This window comes from Callithrix jacchus, chromosome 5 (genome assembly GCF_049354715.1).
Source record: "Callithrix jacchus isolate 240 chromosome 5, calJac240_pri, whole genome shotgun sequence".
Classification (NCBI taxonomy): domain Eukaryota; kingdom Metazoa; phylum Chordata; class Mammalia; order Primates; family Cebidae; genus Callithrix; species Callithrix jacchus.
In genome coordinates, this window is record NC_133506.1 from 138679147 (window position 1) to 138695012 (window position 15866).

The window sequence follows — 15866 nt, forward strand, 5'->3', positions numbered from 1 at the left end:
ACGTCCAGAGTGCAGGGCCAGGGTGCTGTTGACATCCCGCAACGCGCAGGGAGTCACCAACCCGAGAACCATCCGGCTCGCGGATCCGGAGCAAGGCGCCGGCAGAGCTCGGCAGAGGCACCCGCGCAGCAGCCGCACGTCCTCCGGGAGCAGGGGCCACGCGCTCGGCCCTTCCGCGAAGGGAGCCGGGTCCACAGCTGGGCCTCCCGATCCCGCCGCCGCGGCAGGAGGGAGGCGGGACCAGCCAAGTCTCGAACTCTGGGCAGCGCCGGGTGCCCGGACCACCCCGCGGGGATCCAGGGGGCCGGCGAGGGCTCGCGTCGGCCAGTTCTCGGGGGTCTCGGGTTTCCAACCCGCCTCCGCCTTGCACCCGTCAGGGACGCGCTGCTGCCGACGCCCTCCCGCCCCGACTCCATGTCCAGGCCCGGCCCTTTCCCCCGGACCCCGCTCGCGCCCCGAAGCTGCCTCCCGCCCCCGCCCTCGCCCTGGCACCCGCGCCCCCGATTCGCCGCTGACACGCTGTCTGCGCGTCCGGCCGGGCGTCCCGGGAGGAGTTTCCGGCGCGGGGCGGGGCGGGGCGGGGCGCGCGTGGGCCCCACCCCCCAGCTGAGCCCGGCTCTGCTTACTCTGACTCGCCGACTTCACAGGCTAGGCGGCGGCGGCGGGCGCGGAGCTCTACGCGTGGCTCTAGCGGCTCCAGCAGCGCGGGCGGCCCCGGGCGGGCCAGGATGGGCGGGCGGACGCGCGGGGGACGCGGGGGGCGCGCGAGGTGATCGCCGGGACTCGAACCGCCCCCCCCGCCCCGCCCGGCCGCGCCAGCTCCAGGGTCTGCTCCGGGGGCGCGGACGCAGGGCCAGCGGCGGAGTCGGAGCCAGAGCATGCGGGGCACGGCGCGGGCGGCCTGGGGGCGCGCGGGGCAGCTGTGGACGCGGCCCCCCGCCTCAGGCCCGCCGCCGCCGTTGCCGCCGCCGCCGTTGCTGCTGCTGACCGCGCTGCTGGCCGTGCTTCTGGGCGGCGCGGGCGCGCAGTACTCCAGCGACCTGTGCAGCTGGAAGGGGAGGTGAGTGCGCGGTGCGAACCTGGACCTGCCCCTCCGCTTCTGTTACCCCTCTCCGGGGCCGGTGGATTGTGCGGGGGCAGGCGCGGAGCTGAGGCTCGGGGGACCCGCTCTCCAGGCCAAATCCGGGGCCCGCCGCCCCTCGCCCCCGGTTCTAGAACAAAAGAGCCCACGGCGTCCGGGTCCCTGGCCAGGAGGTCGCCCGGGAGAGGCGCGCCTGGAGCGCGCGGGGTCGGTCCCGGCCCGGCCGCCCACTCGCTCCCTCCGCTCATGTCTGAGCCTCGGGGCCACCGGTCCCGCGACCCACCCCGGGGGCAGGCAGGGGTCGGTCCTTGGGGCCTGCGGGCTCGGGAAGTTGCGCTCTCGGGGCCGGGTGAGCCGGGCCTGCGCCGGGGCAGAGCGGGAAGGGGCGGCCGCGGCCGCGGGAGGGAGCGGCGGTTTCGGTCACCGGCGCGGACCGCGGCGAGGCCCACTTCTGTGCGGGCGGGGAGCCGCGGGCGGGCACCTGTGCAGGGGTCCGAGTGCGGCTCCGGCCGGGCCCCCCGCCCCGGCCCCGTGAAGGTCAGGCCGCCCTTGGCTGCGGCGCGCGCTGCGCTGGGCTACCACCCCCCGCCCCTGGCCAACCCGCGGTGGCCGCCGAGGGCTTTCTTTAACTCGAGTGCCGCCGGGAGCGCGCCCCGGGGACTGCCGGGGCTCCGACGCGAAGCCGAGGGCGCCGAGGACACCGCGGCCGCAGCCCGCCCCGCGCGAGCCTTGGAGCCGCGAGTTCGAGTTCGCAGACGTGCAGGGCCCGGAAGAACACGCCTCCTGGGAAGGCTGGGCAGCCCCCGGCCTGGGTCCCGCTTTCCCGACCCAGCAGGGCGCCCCCGCTTCTCGGCCCGGTCCCTTCGGCTGGAGGGACCCGGCGGCTGCCACCTGCCCCCTCCCCGCTGGGGGCCGCGTCGCGCGGTGGTTTCAAGGGAAGCTGTTTTCCGAGGAGGTTGGGGCCGAGCGGACGCGGGGCTGGTGTCAGCGGGGCGGGCGCGGGCCACCAGGAGAGAGGCGCAGCCGCCCGTCTCCGTCTCTGCGAAACCACAACCACCCAGCACCCCCAGCGGAGTCTCAGTGCGGGGCGGGGGTGGAACGGGCGCTGCGCCGGGAGGTTCGCCCGGAGAACCGTGGGCGGCGCCGGCGGTCCCGGGATCTGCGGCCGGCGGAGGCAGAGCGCGGACCGAGCTGAGGTTGGCCGCGGGCGGCGGGCGATCTGGGGGAGGGTCGGCTGGGAGCGCTGGCGCCGGCGGAGCTGGCTGGGAGCCTCGGTGCCGACAGCTCTTTCGGGTCTGCCCTTGCCCCGCAGAGTGATTAAACTCCAGTCTGCTGCCCCTGCCTGGTGGGTCGGGCACCCCCACACCGAGGCCTTGGGGCGTTCTGCTTCAGCAGCCCGAAACCAGAAGCGGCTCCCGCCGCCAGGCCTGAGTGTGTGGAGAAGGAGCCGGCGCCCTTTGCAGGGTGTCAGGGGACTGTGTGCCTGGCGGGAGGGGCGCTTCCCGCACCCGTAGTGAGCCAGGGGTGGGTGGGTGACACGGCGGACACTAGTGCTTCACCCTCCAGGACCTGTGCGGCCCCCGGCCCACCTGGAGGCAGTCTCCGCCCTCGTTACCAGCGTTCTCCTTGCTTCAGACTCCCCCAGGGACGTCCCCCACCTTCAGAGCCTGCGGAGCGCAGCTGTGGGGGCTGCTGGAGCTGCAGGGCTGTTCTGGAGGGGACATGCCGGGCTGTGATTCTGGGCATAAGTGAGACTCTTTCGTTGTGATCACTGCCTGGTTGACGCACACACTTCACAAATCAGTGACAGAGACTCGCCGTTGAAGCCGGAGTGCGCTGGCCAGCTTGTGACTTTTCACCAGCTGTCCTGAAAAAGCACAGGGTGGGGCGGGCACTGGTGCTCCGGGTGGATTCTGATCCCCTGATAGCCGGGGAGTTGCCCCCATGACATGTGGCAACAGCCTCCGTTGCTAGGTGTTTCTAAGCAATTAAGTAGGAGATTAGGAAACCCCTCTCCGTGGGGGGAGGCAGGACCAGCGCCCAGTCTTTATCAGCCAGTGGCCATAAAGGTGAACCATGAACTTTCCCACTGCTGTGAGCATCACAGGTGTGGTCACACCTGGTTCGACTCCTGCAAGGTGGGGACTGAACTCGCTAGGGGGTTCAAAGCCCTTTCTGGCTTTAATACAGGAGCCTGGCGTTTTGTCTTGGTGACCCAGAGTTGTGGTGTGTGGGCTGGTGCCAGAGCGCCTGCACTGCTTCCTTCAGCCAGTCCCTTTATCCACTTGGGATTTGCCCTCCATTCCATAAAGGTGCCCATGAGCATGTCGACCTGGTGGTTACCATTGCTGACTCTTGAAAATGCATCCCTTGGGTCTGAGGATCTGACATCAACTCAGTCTTGTCAGCTCCCTAAAGTTGAGAAGAACCACAGTTTTTTCTGCACGCTCTAGTTTTGTCACAACGGAACGGAGTTATTCTGTTTATGCTGAGCTTGTGTCACCTGCATCTCACGTGAAAATCACAAAAAAAAAGTCACGTTTTTGCAATTCCAGCAATTTTTCATAAACATGTTTTTTTTCAGGTTTACTGTGGTGCTGAGTGGTTCGAGGGGAGACGTTTGTGGGCTAGATTTTCTGGTAGGAACCGGCACAGACCCTGAGTCTTCGACTTCATGCAGAGGTCTGCTGGGTCCCAGGCTGAAGGACGCAGGGTTTCACATTTTTTTGTCTACACAGGTCCTGGACATCACATGCTACTGATTTTAATGTGAATATCTCCATGTCAAGGGACTTGTTGGGGTCCTGTTGGTCTGGCTGTTTTGGAAGAACACGAGAGGAGGGGGAGCAGGCCCTGTGCTGGGTGCAGACCCCTCTGAGTGGGCTGAGGAGACGTTAGCTAAAGGGCCAGGAAGCAGGGTGCCTCTTTCTCCTGTGTCCACCTGTGTTTTGTCCTTGTCCTCCTTTTACCCAATGTCTTCTGAGTGGGTGGAGCCAGCTGTGTCCACCAGATTCAGGTAGCATGTGCTAGGCCAGGATGCCCCAGCTCAGGCTTGGGTCAGTCTCCCCCTGAGCAGAGGGGTTTGGCTGCCTGTCCCCAGGAGGGTGCCCTCCCTCCGCCCCTGCAGAGCTGTGGCTGTTCTCCTCCCCTGCCCTGATGAAGGGAGTGCTGTCAGAGGTGACCAGAGCCCTGGGTGAGAGTTACCCACTCCCTCGACCTTAAGGTCCCCCCAAGAGGGAGGCAGGACCAGCACCCCATCTTTATCAGCCAGTAGCCATAAAGGTGGTCAGGACGGTGTCTGTGGTTTCCGTGGAGAGGGTTGAGGCTCAGTTCCCAAGCACAGGCAAGAGAACAGTGGCCTCGATGCCGGAGATGGGGCGGGGAGGGGATGAGAAGTCTGTTTCGGTTGCTTAGGAAGAGCTGACTGTAGCCGAGTGTGTCAGCCACTCACCATTTAGTCTAATTGCCACACAGCAGCCTCGTCAGCCCTTCCCCACATGCATGTTAGATGAGCTTGTGTGAGATTTATTGACTGTAATTTGGGAGTCTGTTCTGGGTGTGTGATCCTGGCCGCTGCCTGGGCCACTCATGACCTGGGGCTTTGTGGGGGCGGAAGGGGGTGAGGGGGTGCTGCCCTGTGATGTGGCCGCAGCCTATGAAAAGTGAGGTTTGGGGGCCCAGAGTGTGAGTCACCAGCGGTAAATGCGAACCACATGTTACACATTTTCTCTGCTGCAGAAAGGGCTTCTGGTGCCTGGCTCAGGCCAGGGCTCTGGAAAGAGCATTGCTTATTTCACATAAAAATCCTAAGAATGTGGGTGAACCTGTCTGAGATCTGATCAGAACCCACTTTCAATGTAATAAAACACTTAGTTGAAGTCACTGGGTTAGTTCCAGGCCCATTGGTGGTTATGACGTGACTATTAGCCACCAGCTGGCATTTACATTGAAGTGCTCAGAAGGAGCAGCTTAAGGGTTTTGATGTTTCAATTTCTTGAAAATATAACTGTTTCTACCCAGGACCTGCCTCTCCAGGAGTGTCGTGCACTTCATTTTTTCTGTTTAGCATTTATTAGGGGTGAAATTAGCTTGCTACTCACATGCTGGCCCCCGCCTGAATCCTCACCCTGTGTAGGAAGTTCACCTGGCGTTTGCAGTGAATCTTGCTTTAATGAGAGCTTATTTTTTGCAAATACTATAATCAGTGCAGGGTCTTCAGGCTTTAAAAAAATGATCAAATCATTGGCTAATGAAGTGCTAAAAGACAAAACTCATCAAGAACCTCCATTGCCCCAAGTTGCCAACACTCGTAATTAATTTAAGAGCTGTTCTCTGGGGCAGGTTGCTTCCCCGGGTCTGCCTCCACACTTGGTGGGGCCCCATTCTCACTCTCACTTTACCTCTAGCGTCCTGGCCCTCACGTGGTCATCTGGAACTATAGTTGGTACCCAGGGGCTGTTGGCATTCTCATGATATTCTGGAGGAATCCATCCCTTCCTTGGGGCTCCATCCCACTGCCCCTGTGCCCTCAGTTACCCTGATTCAGAGACACTACGGAGATTGGTGTTTGACGCTGGGGCAGCAGAGGGGCAGACGCCGAGTGTTGGGGGGTGGCTGGGGAGCCTGGGGGGCACCACCTGCACTCGTGGGAGCTCAGCCCTGCCACACTGTGGCCATTGGCACAGGTGCATGGAAGGAACTGGGTGGGGGCCCCTGTGAAGGCCCCATCCTGGAAGTGGGCCCAGAGCCGAAGGGCGGAGCTGGCGCTGGCCTGCCTCACAGGCACAGGTCCGCATGGCACCTGTGGCCAGCAGCGGGTGGGTCCCTGAGCCACCATCATTTCAAGCAGGTGTCCTCCTCACCGGCTCCCTGTGGGTGGATGTGTGCTGGGGCAGGAGCCTCGGCTTGGGGCCTGGGTTCTCCCTGCGGTGGGTGGACGTGTACTGGGGCAGGAGCCTCAGCTAGGGCCTGGCTGACGTGTCTCCCTCCACAGTGGGCTGACGCACGAGGCACACAGGAAGGAGGTGGAGCAGGTGTATCTGCGCTGTGCGGCCGGCACCGTGGAGTGGATGTACCCGACAGGCGCGCTCATCGTGAACCTGCGGCCCAACACCTTCTCGCCCGCCCGGCACCTGACTGTGTGCATCAAGCCTTTCAGGGACTCCTCGGGGGCCAATATTTATTTGGAAAAAACTGGAGAGCTGAGACTGCTTGTTCGGGATGGGGACGGCAGGCCTGGCGGTGTGCAGTGCTTTGGCCTGGAGCAGGGCGGCCTGTTCGTGGAGGCCACGCTACAGCAGGACATTGGCCGAAGGACCACGGGCTTCCAGTATGAGCTGATCAGGAGGTACAGGACTTCGGACCTGCACGAGCTGTCAGGTGAGTGGCCTGCTCCGGGTGGGATGGGGGGGTGGGGTGGGGGGGTTGGCGTGGGCTCCCCTGTCTAAGCGGTGGGCTGTGTCATCATGGCAGGTGTCTCTGATTTCTCCTAGCCCCCTCGTCTGCTCAGCCTTGGTGAAAACACTTCTTGCTTCAAATGTGGTGGGTTTACCCAAAGAGGCCCACAGGTGGCTGGGGTTGGGGGTCACTGGCACCGGCAGAGGGGCCCTCCTGGAGGTGTGACATGGTGTAGGGGGGTGTGGGAGGTTCAAATTAAACTGCCTGTGAAATGCGGCCTTTCCAACTAGAGCCACCTGTTGTGAAAAGACTGGCCCATCTGGGTGGTGGTCTGGGTGGAACAGCCTTGGAAGAGCAGCCTGCCTCCTGGGAAGTGTGTCTGGGGACCGTGGTGGGAAGTGTGGGAGTGTGGTGGGAAATGGGAGTGTGGCGGGGAGTATGTCTGGGAGCATGGCCAGGAGTGTGCGTGGGGAGCATGGCGGGGAGTATGGGAGCATGGCCAGAAGTGTGGCCGGGAGTGTGGCTGAGAGTGTGTCTGGGAAGTGTGGCCAGGAGTATGCCTGGGAAGTGTGGCGGGGAGTGTGTCTGGGAGCATAGTGGAAAGTGTGTCTGGGGACCGTGGCGAGCGTCCTCCCGTGGTGGCACGGCGGGTGCTGAGGGACATGCCCTGTGCTTATGGACCATGTAGCTCCTTTGAAATGGGTGCCTTTCCCATTCAGACGGCCCTGGAAATTGGCTAGGTATTTCTGGTGTCAGCTGAAGACCCTGAAACGTCAATTTTTGGATGGGAGCTGAGGCTGACTCAGCTTGGACCGGTGCTGAGCTATGATGTCCAGAATGTGGGACCAGCCCTGGTCCCAGAGGGGTTTCGTGGGTAAAATAAACCAACAGATTCCCTGCGTGGCAGGCAGGAAGTGGAGGTGTCAAGGGGTATCTGTGGATGCCTGTGCCTGGGGGAGAGGTCCTTCGTGGAGGGCTTTGTTGGTCTCTAGAAAATTCTGTGGGCAGACCCCAGGAAGCATGAGGTCCCGGGAGGCACATGTAAGCTGTGTGACCTCATGGTCTGTGTTACTTCAGCCTCTGGTCCCTGGAGGTCCCACCTCTTGCGCTGTGAGCAGGCCCAGGGTTCTGTCTTTTGGGGACACCAGGGCCAGGTGCAGGCTCCACACTGCTGCTGGTGGGGTCTGAATGTGGGGCACGGGGCCCTTTGAGCACCATCAGCTCCATAGGCAGGGTGGTCACCGTCCAGGGCTGTGCAGGGTCTTGGGACTGTGTGAGCTGGGACTGTCTAAACCTCAGCTTGGGAGCTGTTTTAGGGGGGCTGTCCCAGTGGCAGCCGACCAGGTAAACTGTCTTGCGGCCCATTGTTGTCACACATGACTGGGAGTCACTGGTATGACGTGGGCAGAGGCTGGGGGGCTCCTTCATATTCCACAGGATGCCCCAACCCAGAGATTGATCCGGCCCAAAATGTCAGCCGGGCCCAGGTGGAGACACCTGGCTGAGGGGTGGGCATGCCTGAGGTGAGAGGAAGCACCCTGCTGGGGAAAACCAGCCGCATGAGGATCTGAAACGTACAGACATGTCCTGAGCAGAATCCCACACTTTTGTGTTCTGTATTCTTGGCCCAGATCTTTCTGAAATCTCTCTCAAGTGAGTGTTGGACCGACTGACCCGGGTCCTGACTGCCCCATGAGTCCCCGAGTCCTGACTGAGTGCCCCGTGAGCTCCAACTGTCCCTTGGGCCTCAGCCCCTGTGGGGCTAGATGCTGATGTAAGCTCAGCTGTGCCGTGGTTGGTGGCATGCTGGATAAAACTTTGATGGTGACGGCCTTCATTTCGATCACCAACAGTGCTGGTGGGCTGGAACCTGAGGGAGGGGGCACAAGCCTTGGTCTGGGGGCCCCCGGAGAGAAACTCTCTAGACAATGAAAGCAAGTCTGGAGAAATCCAGGCACCAAGTTCAGTCTTCCTGAACAGAGGGAGAAGGTGCCAGGCCAGATATTAGGAACTTGAAAGTATTTTCACTGCTGATTAAAGTGTTAATTGGTCTTGAAGAGCTGGGCTGCGGTCACATGTTCTGTGGCCTGCCTGAGCTTTGTTCTGCTTCTGTGTGAGAGTCTTAAAGAGGCTGCAGCGCAGTCACTGTCCCGGCAGGTGCACCTGGACGTCCACATTTGCACAGCCCACATTTCTAGATTTCCAGTGGAAAATCAGTGGTTCTGGTTGTCAGCTGGGTTGACCCTACGGAGCCTATGAGCTCACCTTGGGGAACAAAGACTGTCTCTCCTGCCTCTGGGGGTGGGGTCCGAGGCCTCTAGGTCCTATGTAGGCTGGGGTGGTGGGTAGGTTGGGAGAGGCAGCGAGGGTCGGGGCTGAGTGGCCTTGGGTTCCCGTGGGGTCACAGGGAGGCAGCAGCCCCTCGTGAGGAGTGACTTGAGCCACCAGGGGCTGGAGCAGACATCTGGCCATGGGTCCCACCTCGCCCTCCGTGTGCTCCTGGGTCTGTAAGGCCCTGAGCAGGACCGTGCCCAGCACACGCCAGGCTGGCTTTTGGTCCCAGAACTTTGCTGTGTCCTATGAGGCAGGTGCTTAGGTTCCCCTGTTTATGCCCCATGGCCCTGGGGCATCTGCTTAAACCCAGCTGAGATGATTTCCAGTGCCCTGTGGGTGGTGGGTTGCTCATCGGAGGAAGGAGACCTGCAGGGACCCTTAGAACTGGGGACAGGCCCAGACTCTCAGGTTCACCGGGGTCCCTGGAGCTGGGACCCAGGCCTAGCATCACCACGGGAACTGGTACGGGTGTCTGACCCACCTGGACTACAGGGGCAGGGCCCTCATGAGAAGCCTCCCCTATCCTGATGGGGTTGAGGAGCAGGAGGAATCCAGGAGGCTGATGCATCTCCTCTCCCCAGGGTATTTGCCTTTCATCAGGGGATGGGGCCCCTAAGCCCTTAATGCCACAGGAATGGATACATAATGTGGAATGTCGGGGCCATCTGGCAGCAGGGACACCATCCCCTGGGCACGGCTGGCTCCCCAGCACTCTCCCACCCGTTCCTGCACTCGCGACAGCCGTGACAGCTTACGGAGACCCCCCTGAGCCTGAGGTGTGCTGATACCTTGGGCCTGGTGTGTGCTGCCCTCTGTGATTCAGAAGTTCCAGATAGATAGTCCTGACTTAGGAGGACAGAGTCTCCATGGGCTGGAATCCTGGACAAGGATGTGTGAGCCCATTCCCTGTCCAGCCAGCACGAAACCTGCTGCTCTGGTGCCTCTCCTGGGTGTGACTGTAGCACATTTGTGCTGCATAATCGGCTTGAATAAATGAGACACACCCATAACCCAGAGCTGGCCAGAACACGGGCATTCCAGAACACGAGTCTATTCCAGGGGTATAGACTGGGCCAGGTGGGGGGCCCGGGGGACCCGGCCCCTGGGTCTTGGGATTTGGCTACCTATGGGCCAGACTTCCCAGCTCTGCACCAGCCTCAGGCAGCACAGATGCCTTTACTGGATGTGAGGAAACCCTGCAGGACAGGAGGGGCGGGGAGTGGACAGGTGCAGCTCCAGATGGTGCCCAGATCTGTGCTCAGCAGACCTGGCTGAGGCTATGTGGTGCTGCTGTCCCCAGGCCAGTGCATCTGGGAAACAGGCCCCACCCAGTGGGTTGGGGATGTAGGTGGGGACTCCGTCTGGTTCTGGGGAACACAGACCAGAGGCTGTCCAGGCGGGTCAGGATTCCAGTCTGTTCTTTGGCTTCTCCCAGGGCCTTGTGAGCAGGTGCCAGGGCTGGGCAGCAGCATTGTGGACACACACAGTGGCGGGAGGGGACACACACGGTGCTGTCTCAGGCTCTCCAGGACACTGAGTACTACAGCGCCTCAGGGGCCTCCACACCCTTCCCTTTAAAGAGCTGCCCCTGGCTGAGCCCATAGGCAGGTGACCAGCTCGGTGGGCGCAGAGCCCCTGGAGAGGTCCTTGATGGGTGGGAGGGATGGGTGGAAAAGTGGGGAAGACAATCTGCATGATTTCTGGAAGCAGAGAAGGAGAAAAGAGGATTTTCCAGGGCGTCCCATCGCTCATCCGTCTTTCACTTCCTGCCTTGGTGGCTTCTCTCTGGACACTGTAATTTTCATTTTAACCATCTCCTGGCTTGTGGAGAGGAAGGGTGTGACCCCACCAGCTTCCTCACCAGGAAGAAGGAGGGAGAAAGGGAGGGAGGCAGGGGGAAGGGCAGGGGCCAGGGGCCAGGGGCCAACATCCCCAGGGCGCCCCAGCAATGGACTGTAGCCTGGAGTCCAGCTGCACCGCGATGGTGGTGATGGCGGCCTTGGGAGGAGCCTTGGGAGCTTGACCTGGGTCCTGGAGCCCACTGGATCCCGGTCTCTACCCACCTGCTGCTCACTGTTCCTGGAGCCTCAGAAGCGCTGTGTCCCCCGTCACCAGCTGCGTGGGAGTCCCAGCTGTCATGGTCACAGAGGTTTATCACCGGAACTGCCTGAGTCCTGCTGGCTGTCCTTGCCTGGGCAGTCCTGCTGGACTGGTTGGTGTCCGTCATCCTCGGCCTCTCCTCGGAACGAGCTATTCCTGCTTTGCTCATGGCACTGGCTGTCCACCCACACCTACTGTCCAACACAAGTCCCCACAGCAGCCCCCTCAGTCCCGCCCTGCTGGTCCCTCCCACCCAGTGATCTCCCCGAGACGTCCACACCCCAGCTCTCCCCTCTAGGAGGATGGACCAGGACTCCAACCCTTTGCCCTCCCCACCCCCTAGAAACTAGATACCAGTGTCCGTGACCAGTGCATTCCACAGCCATCACGAGCCTGGCTCCCGGTAATAATTGTCTCCAGATTGTACTCTGGAGTCCACCCTGTGCCATTTGTGAAGGCAACTCCACTTTGTAAAACTCAGGATCAGAACGAGGAGGTCTCTGGGGTGCTCTTTATTAGCTCAGCTGTTGATGGGAGGTCTCCGGAGGCTTCCAGCAGGCCAGGCTGCAGGCACTGACCCTCCTGGGCCCCACACCCCTGCCATCGGCCGGGCAAGCCAGGGCGGGGTACCAGGGTGCGTGAGGGGAGCGTCTCCATCCTCCCCCTCGCTGTCAGCTGAGGTCGCTGGGCCGTGACTCACAGAGAGTGAGGCGCCAGGGCTTGGATACGCTTGCATGCCCAGACCCAGGGTGGGACGAATGTGGCTGGGCTGTGGGCTGTGCTGCCCCAGGGTGGGAGCCTACGCACTGACCACATTTGCTGACCGGGAGGACAGGCTTCGGGCACTTCCCGCCTCCTGCCCTCCAGGGCTCCTGGCCCAGCCCCAGCTGCCATGGCTGCCCAGGCAGAGGGTGCTGCTCAGTGCGGGGACCCTCAGGTGGGCTGTGGTCACTGTTCTTGTCACCGACCAACCCCCACCCATGTGACAGGTGCTGGGCTGGGACCTCTGACCCTGTGGGGCTGGGCAGCTACGAGCCTGGGGGCAGTCTCACCTCCGGGGGATAAAAGTGCTGCCTGAAATTTGAGCCCCTCGGGCTGCGTGGCCTCTCTGTGTCTCTCCCAGACTCAGGTGGGAGTCTGTGCTGCTGGCTTCCATCTGGCCCCCACCTGCATCAGGCCCAGCATCGTCAGCAGGTCCCCAGCAGGGGAGGGGATGGGGGTCCACATAGGTGAACTAAGTGTCCAGGGTGGGCCACACCCCAGGGCCCCCATAGGAGAGTGCCTAGACCACTGGGCTGCTTCCAGGCTAGGGATCAGGAGCCCCCAGAGCAGAGGCTGCAGTGTGGGTCTGCACAAACCAGCAGGAAGGGGATTTGACCGGAGCTCCCGGCGGCGGGGCTGCTGAGGGGTGGAGGCCCTCCCCAGGGCAAGGCTGGACCGGCCTCCAGGTGCCCGGCAGGTTGTGCTGGCTTCACAGCTTCTTTTTCCTGATAACCTGATGGAAAGAAACACAGGAGGAGGTGGGTGGGCCAGTGAGTCAGGCTGGGAGGTGCCCTTACCCTGCCTGGCGGGGAGTGCTGGCCTCATCCCTGAGGGTTAGGACCCCAGACAGTCACCTCCACCCCAGGGGTCCACAGAGACCTGAGCTTGCCCAGGACACTGCAGACTCCAAGGTCTCATGGACCCCTGTGCAGACCCTGAGGATCCCTGCAAGTTCCTGACCCCAGAAGCCCTCTCTGAGCAGCTGTCTGCACCTTGCCAAGGTGCCAACTGTGCACTCTGCTGTGAACCCCAGGGCCCGCAGGTGCCAGCAGCCAGCTCATCAGGCAGGTGACAGCTCAGCCCAGCTTAGCCCAGCAGGAGCTGCCGGCCAGGGCACAGATGGGAGCTTCCTCCAGGGCCAGTGAACCCCCAGGCAAGGTTGTCCCAGCTCTTGGTCAGGGACCTTCTAGAGCCTTCAGAATGTGAAATGGTGCAGGGGAAACAGGTGTCATTGAGATTTCACATCTCATAGTTTCTACTGAGTTAGGAGACTTGGGGCCAAAACCTGGAGGCTCAGAACAGGTGACGTGAGGCCCTGAAACCTGCAATAAGAGTGAACAATAAAACCGTGTTTCCCGAGTCCACCCTGAGTGTAGGGACGCGTGGTGTGTAGAGGTTTCTGTTTCACGAGGCTCACCCGTCTTAAGAAACTGGGGCGAAGGGCAGGGCGAAGGCTGGGCCGGGAGGAGGTTGGAAGCCGGTTTGGCCGGTGCAGGAGCCTCACTCAGAGCTTTCTGCATTCTCCAGGGGAGGCCAGGCCCCCCAGGGTTCAGGGGCATCAGAGGGGATTCTGCCTGCTCAGGGATTCCCTTCCTGGAATCTCTGCCTTTCTGACCCTTCCAGCTGCTTGGGGGGCTGTTGTGGTCCAGGGAAGTGGGCAGCAGAGCCGTGGGGACTGTCTGCCTTTTGAGGGAGCTGGGAAGTTGGGGTGGTCCCAGTATCATGGGGTGTGGATGTGAAAGTGGGGTGAGGGCACGGTTTCGGGTCAGCCCCAGGTGGGCTTTGCATTTGAAACAGGCATGAGTGATTTCTGAGTCCGGCTCAGCCACACTGAGGATGTAAGCAGGCAAAGAGCATGAAGACCGCTACCCCCCAATCAAGGCCCTGGGATGGGACATGGCTGGCTGAGGGTCTGCGCTCCAGTCCATGCCCATTGTGGCCACGGTGCAGGTCTAGATGGAGCTGAGGGGTCCCCAAGGGTTGTGTTTTCTGTCTCCTGTTCGGCTGGCCCCCCCAGCCTGTGCCTCCCACTCACCTTGGCCACAGAGGTGCCTTGACATGGACACCCACCCCAACTGGGCTTTGCTGAGTATGAGATCATGTGATGTGGTGGGCGGCAGCCCAGAGCCTGCTCTGTGCAGGCTGCTTGCTGACTCTGCATTTCTTCCGCAGCCCCCTGCCGCCCCTGCAGTGACACCGAGGTGCTCCTAGCCGTGTGCAGCAGCGACTTTGGTGAGTGTCTGCCTCGGCGGCTCTGTCTCCCGGGCGCCCCCTCTTCAGGGCTTAGGACAGGCCTCCAGCTCTAGCGCTTTGCTGACCCCCGGAAGGGGACACTCTGCAGAGGCCCAAGGCTAGGCCTTCCTCTGGCCCTGGGGACTGGACTCACCTGAAGGGAGCTGGGGGCAAGCATTTCCCAGTGTGTAAATGTGATCATTGCTCTTCGCGGGGATGCTGGAAGTCCATTGTTTCCCAGCAGCTCTACTTTCTGAAGTGCTTTGTAAACAGCATTTTATCAGCAGCCCAGAGCACCCTTGATGTTGGACACTGCCTGCCCTAACCCGAGTCCATGCTGTTCCGTGCCTAAGGCCCCACTGGCCCTGCGGCTCTGCAGGGGGAGTGCTGTGGGTCCCAGGGCTGCAGCACCTTTGCCTGTGGCGTTGGCACAGATGCTCTCTGCTAAGGGTTTGGCCACGGGAAGCCACGTCCTGCAGGGCTGAGGCTCTGCACCCCATCGCCAAGCTCACGGACAGGCCCCTTTTCAAGGCTTTCCTGGGCCCTGGGTGGGGTCTCCAAGAGCGGCCTTGAGGCTGTCCCCATGCCCACCCTCCCTCTGTCTCCTCACGTCACCCTCTCCTCTGAACTGGACCGGGTCTGTCTGATCAGGGTGCAGAACTGCAGTGGCAGTGTGTGGGGTGGGGGGCCTGCGGCGGCCTGGCTTGCTTCCCCTTGCTCACCCCCCACCCCCTGTCTCCACCTCCTTCCCTGCACAGCCGTTCGAGGCTCCATCGAGGAAGTCACCCATGAGCCGGAGCGGCAGGACTCGGCCATCCACCTGCGTGTGAGCAGACTCTACCGGCAGAAAAGCAGGGTCTTTGAGCCAGTGCCTGAGGGCGATGGCCACTGGCAGGGACGCGTCCGGACGCTGCTTGAGTGTGGCGTGCGGCCTGGGCGCGGTGACTTCCTCTTCACTGGCCACATGCACTTTGGGGAGGCACGCCTGGGCTGTGCCCCACGCTTCAGGGACTTCCAGAGGATGTATAGGGATGCCCAGGAGAGGGGGCTGAACCCTTGTGAGATTGGCATGGACTGACCTGGGGCCTTGGGGTGCTGCCTCCCTCTCCTGATGAGCCACAGGCTGCGGTGGGTGCTGGAGTCCTGGTGGGGGCTGGGCACCTGGGGCCCAGACCTGATGCCCAAGCTGGAGGTTCTCACCACACTCAGCCCTGTGAGCTCCCAGTCATGGACACCCTGGCTGATTGGAAATGCTGTAAAATGCAAACTAAGTTATTGTATTATGTTTTGTAAAAAAGAAATGTGCATAGGAAACAGTCCTGTGTCGTGAAATGCCTGGGGACCCCATTCGATACCGTTCCTTAAAGACATTTTGCGTCACCACGTGTGGCCGGGAACTGGGTGAAGGGCTGGCTGTTGGTGCCCTGGGTGGTGGGAAGAACCTCGGTACTATTCAAAGCTGTTATTCTCATGACAGAAGTTTACGGACCCAAATACTTAGGTTTTTAGTTTCATTTTATTTTTGAAGAATGAGCATGGCCAGCTGGGGTCCTTTTTGGGCTGCTGGCTGTTTCGTTTTGGAGAATAAAGACCAGGATCCGATGACCCGTGAGCCAGTCTGCCTTTCACTGGGTCAAGCGCCCATGGCCTGGATTGGGCCTCACTAGACACACCCTGGGGCTCCCGCTGGCTCCTCCCAGCTCCCCCTGGGCACCATCCCTCAGCTCCTGCCCCTGTTATCTCCATGAACTCAGGTCCTGCCCTGTGGCCCCAGCCTCCCCAAAGCGTAGGAGCCCACAGAATGTCTCTGGATGCCCAGGAGCTGGTCTGAACCCAGGCTGGTGACCCTGTGTCCCCAAAAGATGCGGCTACCAGAACAAATCACCACCCACTGTGGGGCTGAAACAGCCTCTTTCTCTGAGTTCCTGAGGCCACAATCCATAGTCACAGTGTGGGCAGA

The 15866-nt window shown here is 61.6% G+C and overlaps 1 protein-coding gene across 3 annotated transcripts; it reads left to right on the top strand.

Moving 5' to 3' along the window:
* Window positions 1-643: 643 nt before the first annotated feature.
* On the top strand, window positions 644-15222 carry METRNL (meteorin like, glial cell differentiation regulator). Of its 3 annotated transcripts, none has more exons than XM_002748872.6 (4): window positions 644-1060; window positions 6075-6460; window positions 13847-13906; window positions 14665-15222. In XM_002748872.6, exons 1-4 carry the CDS (start codon window positions 879-881, stop codon window positions 14982-14984), a joined length of 948 nt encoding a protein of 315 aa, XP_002748918.4. In that variant the 5' UTR covers window positions 644-878; the 3' UTR covers window positions 14985-15222. The 3 variants fall into 3 exon arrangements, with proteins under 3 accessions (XP_002748918.4, XP_078231201.1, XP_035158179.1); XM_078375075.1 differs by lacking the exon at window positions 644-1060 and adding an exon at window positions 1239-1430; XM_035302288.3 differs by lacking the exon at window positions 644-1060 and adding an exon at window positions 1737-2277.
* Window positions 15223-15866: the final 644 nt, after the last annotated feature.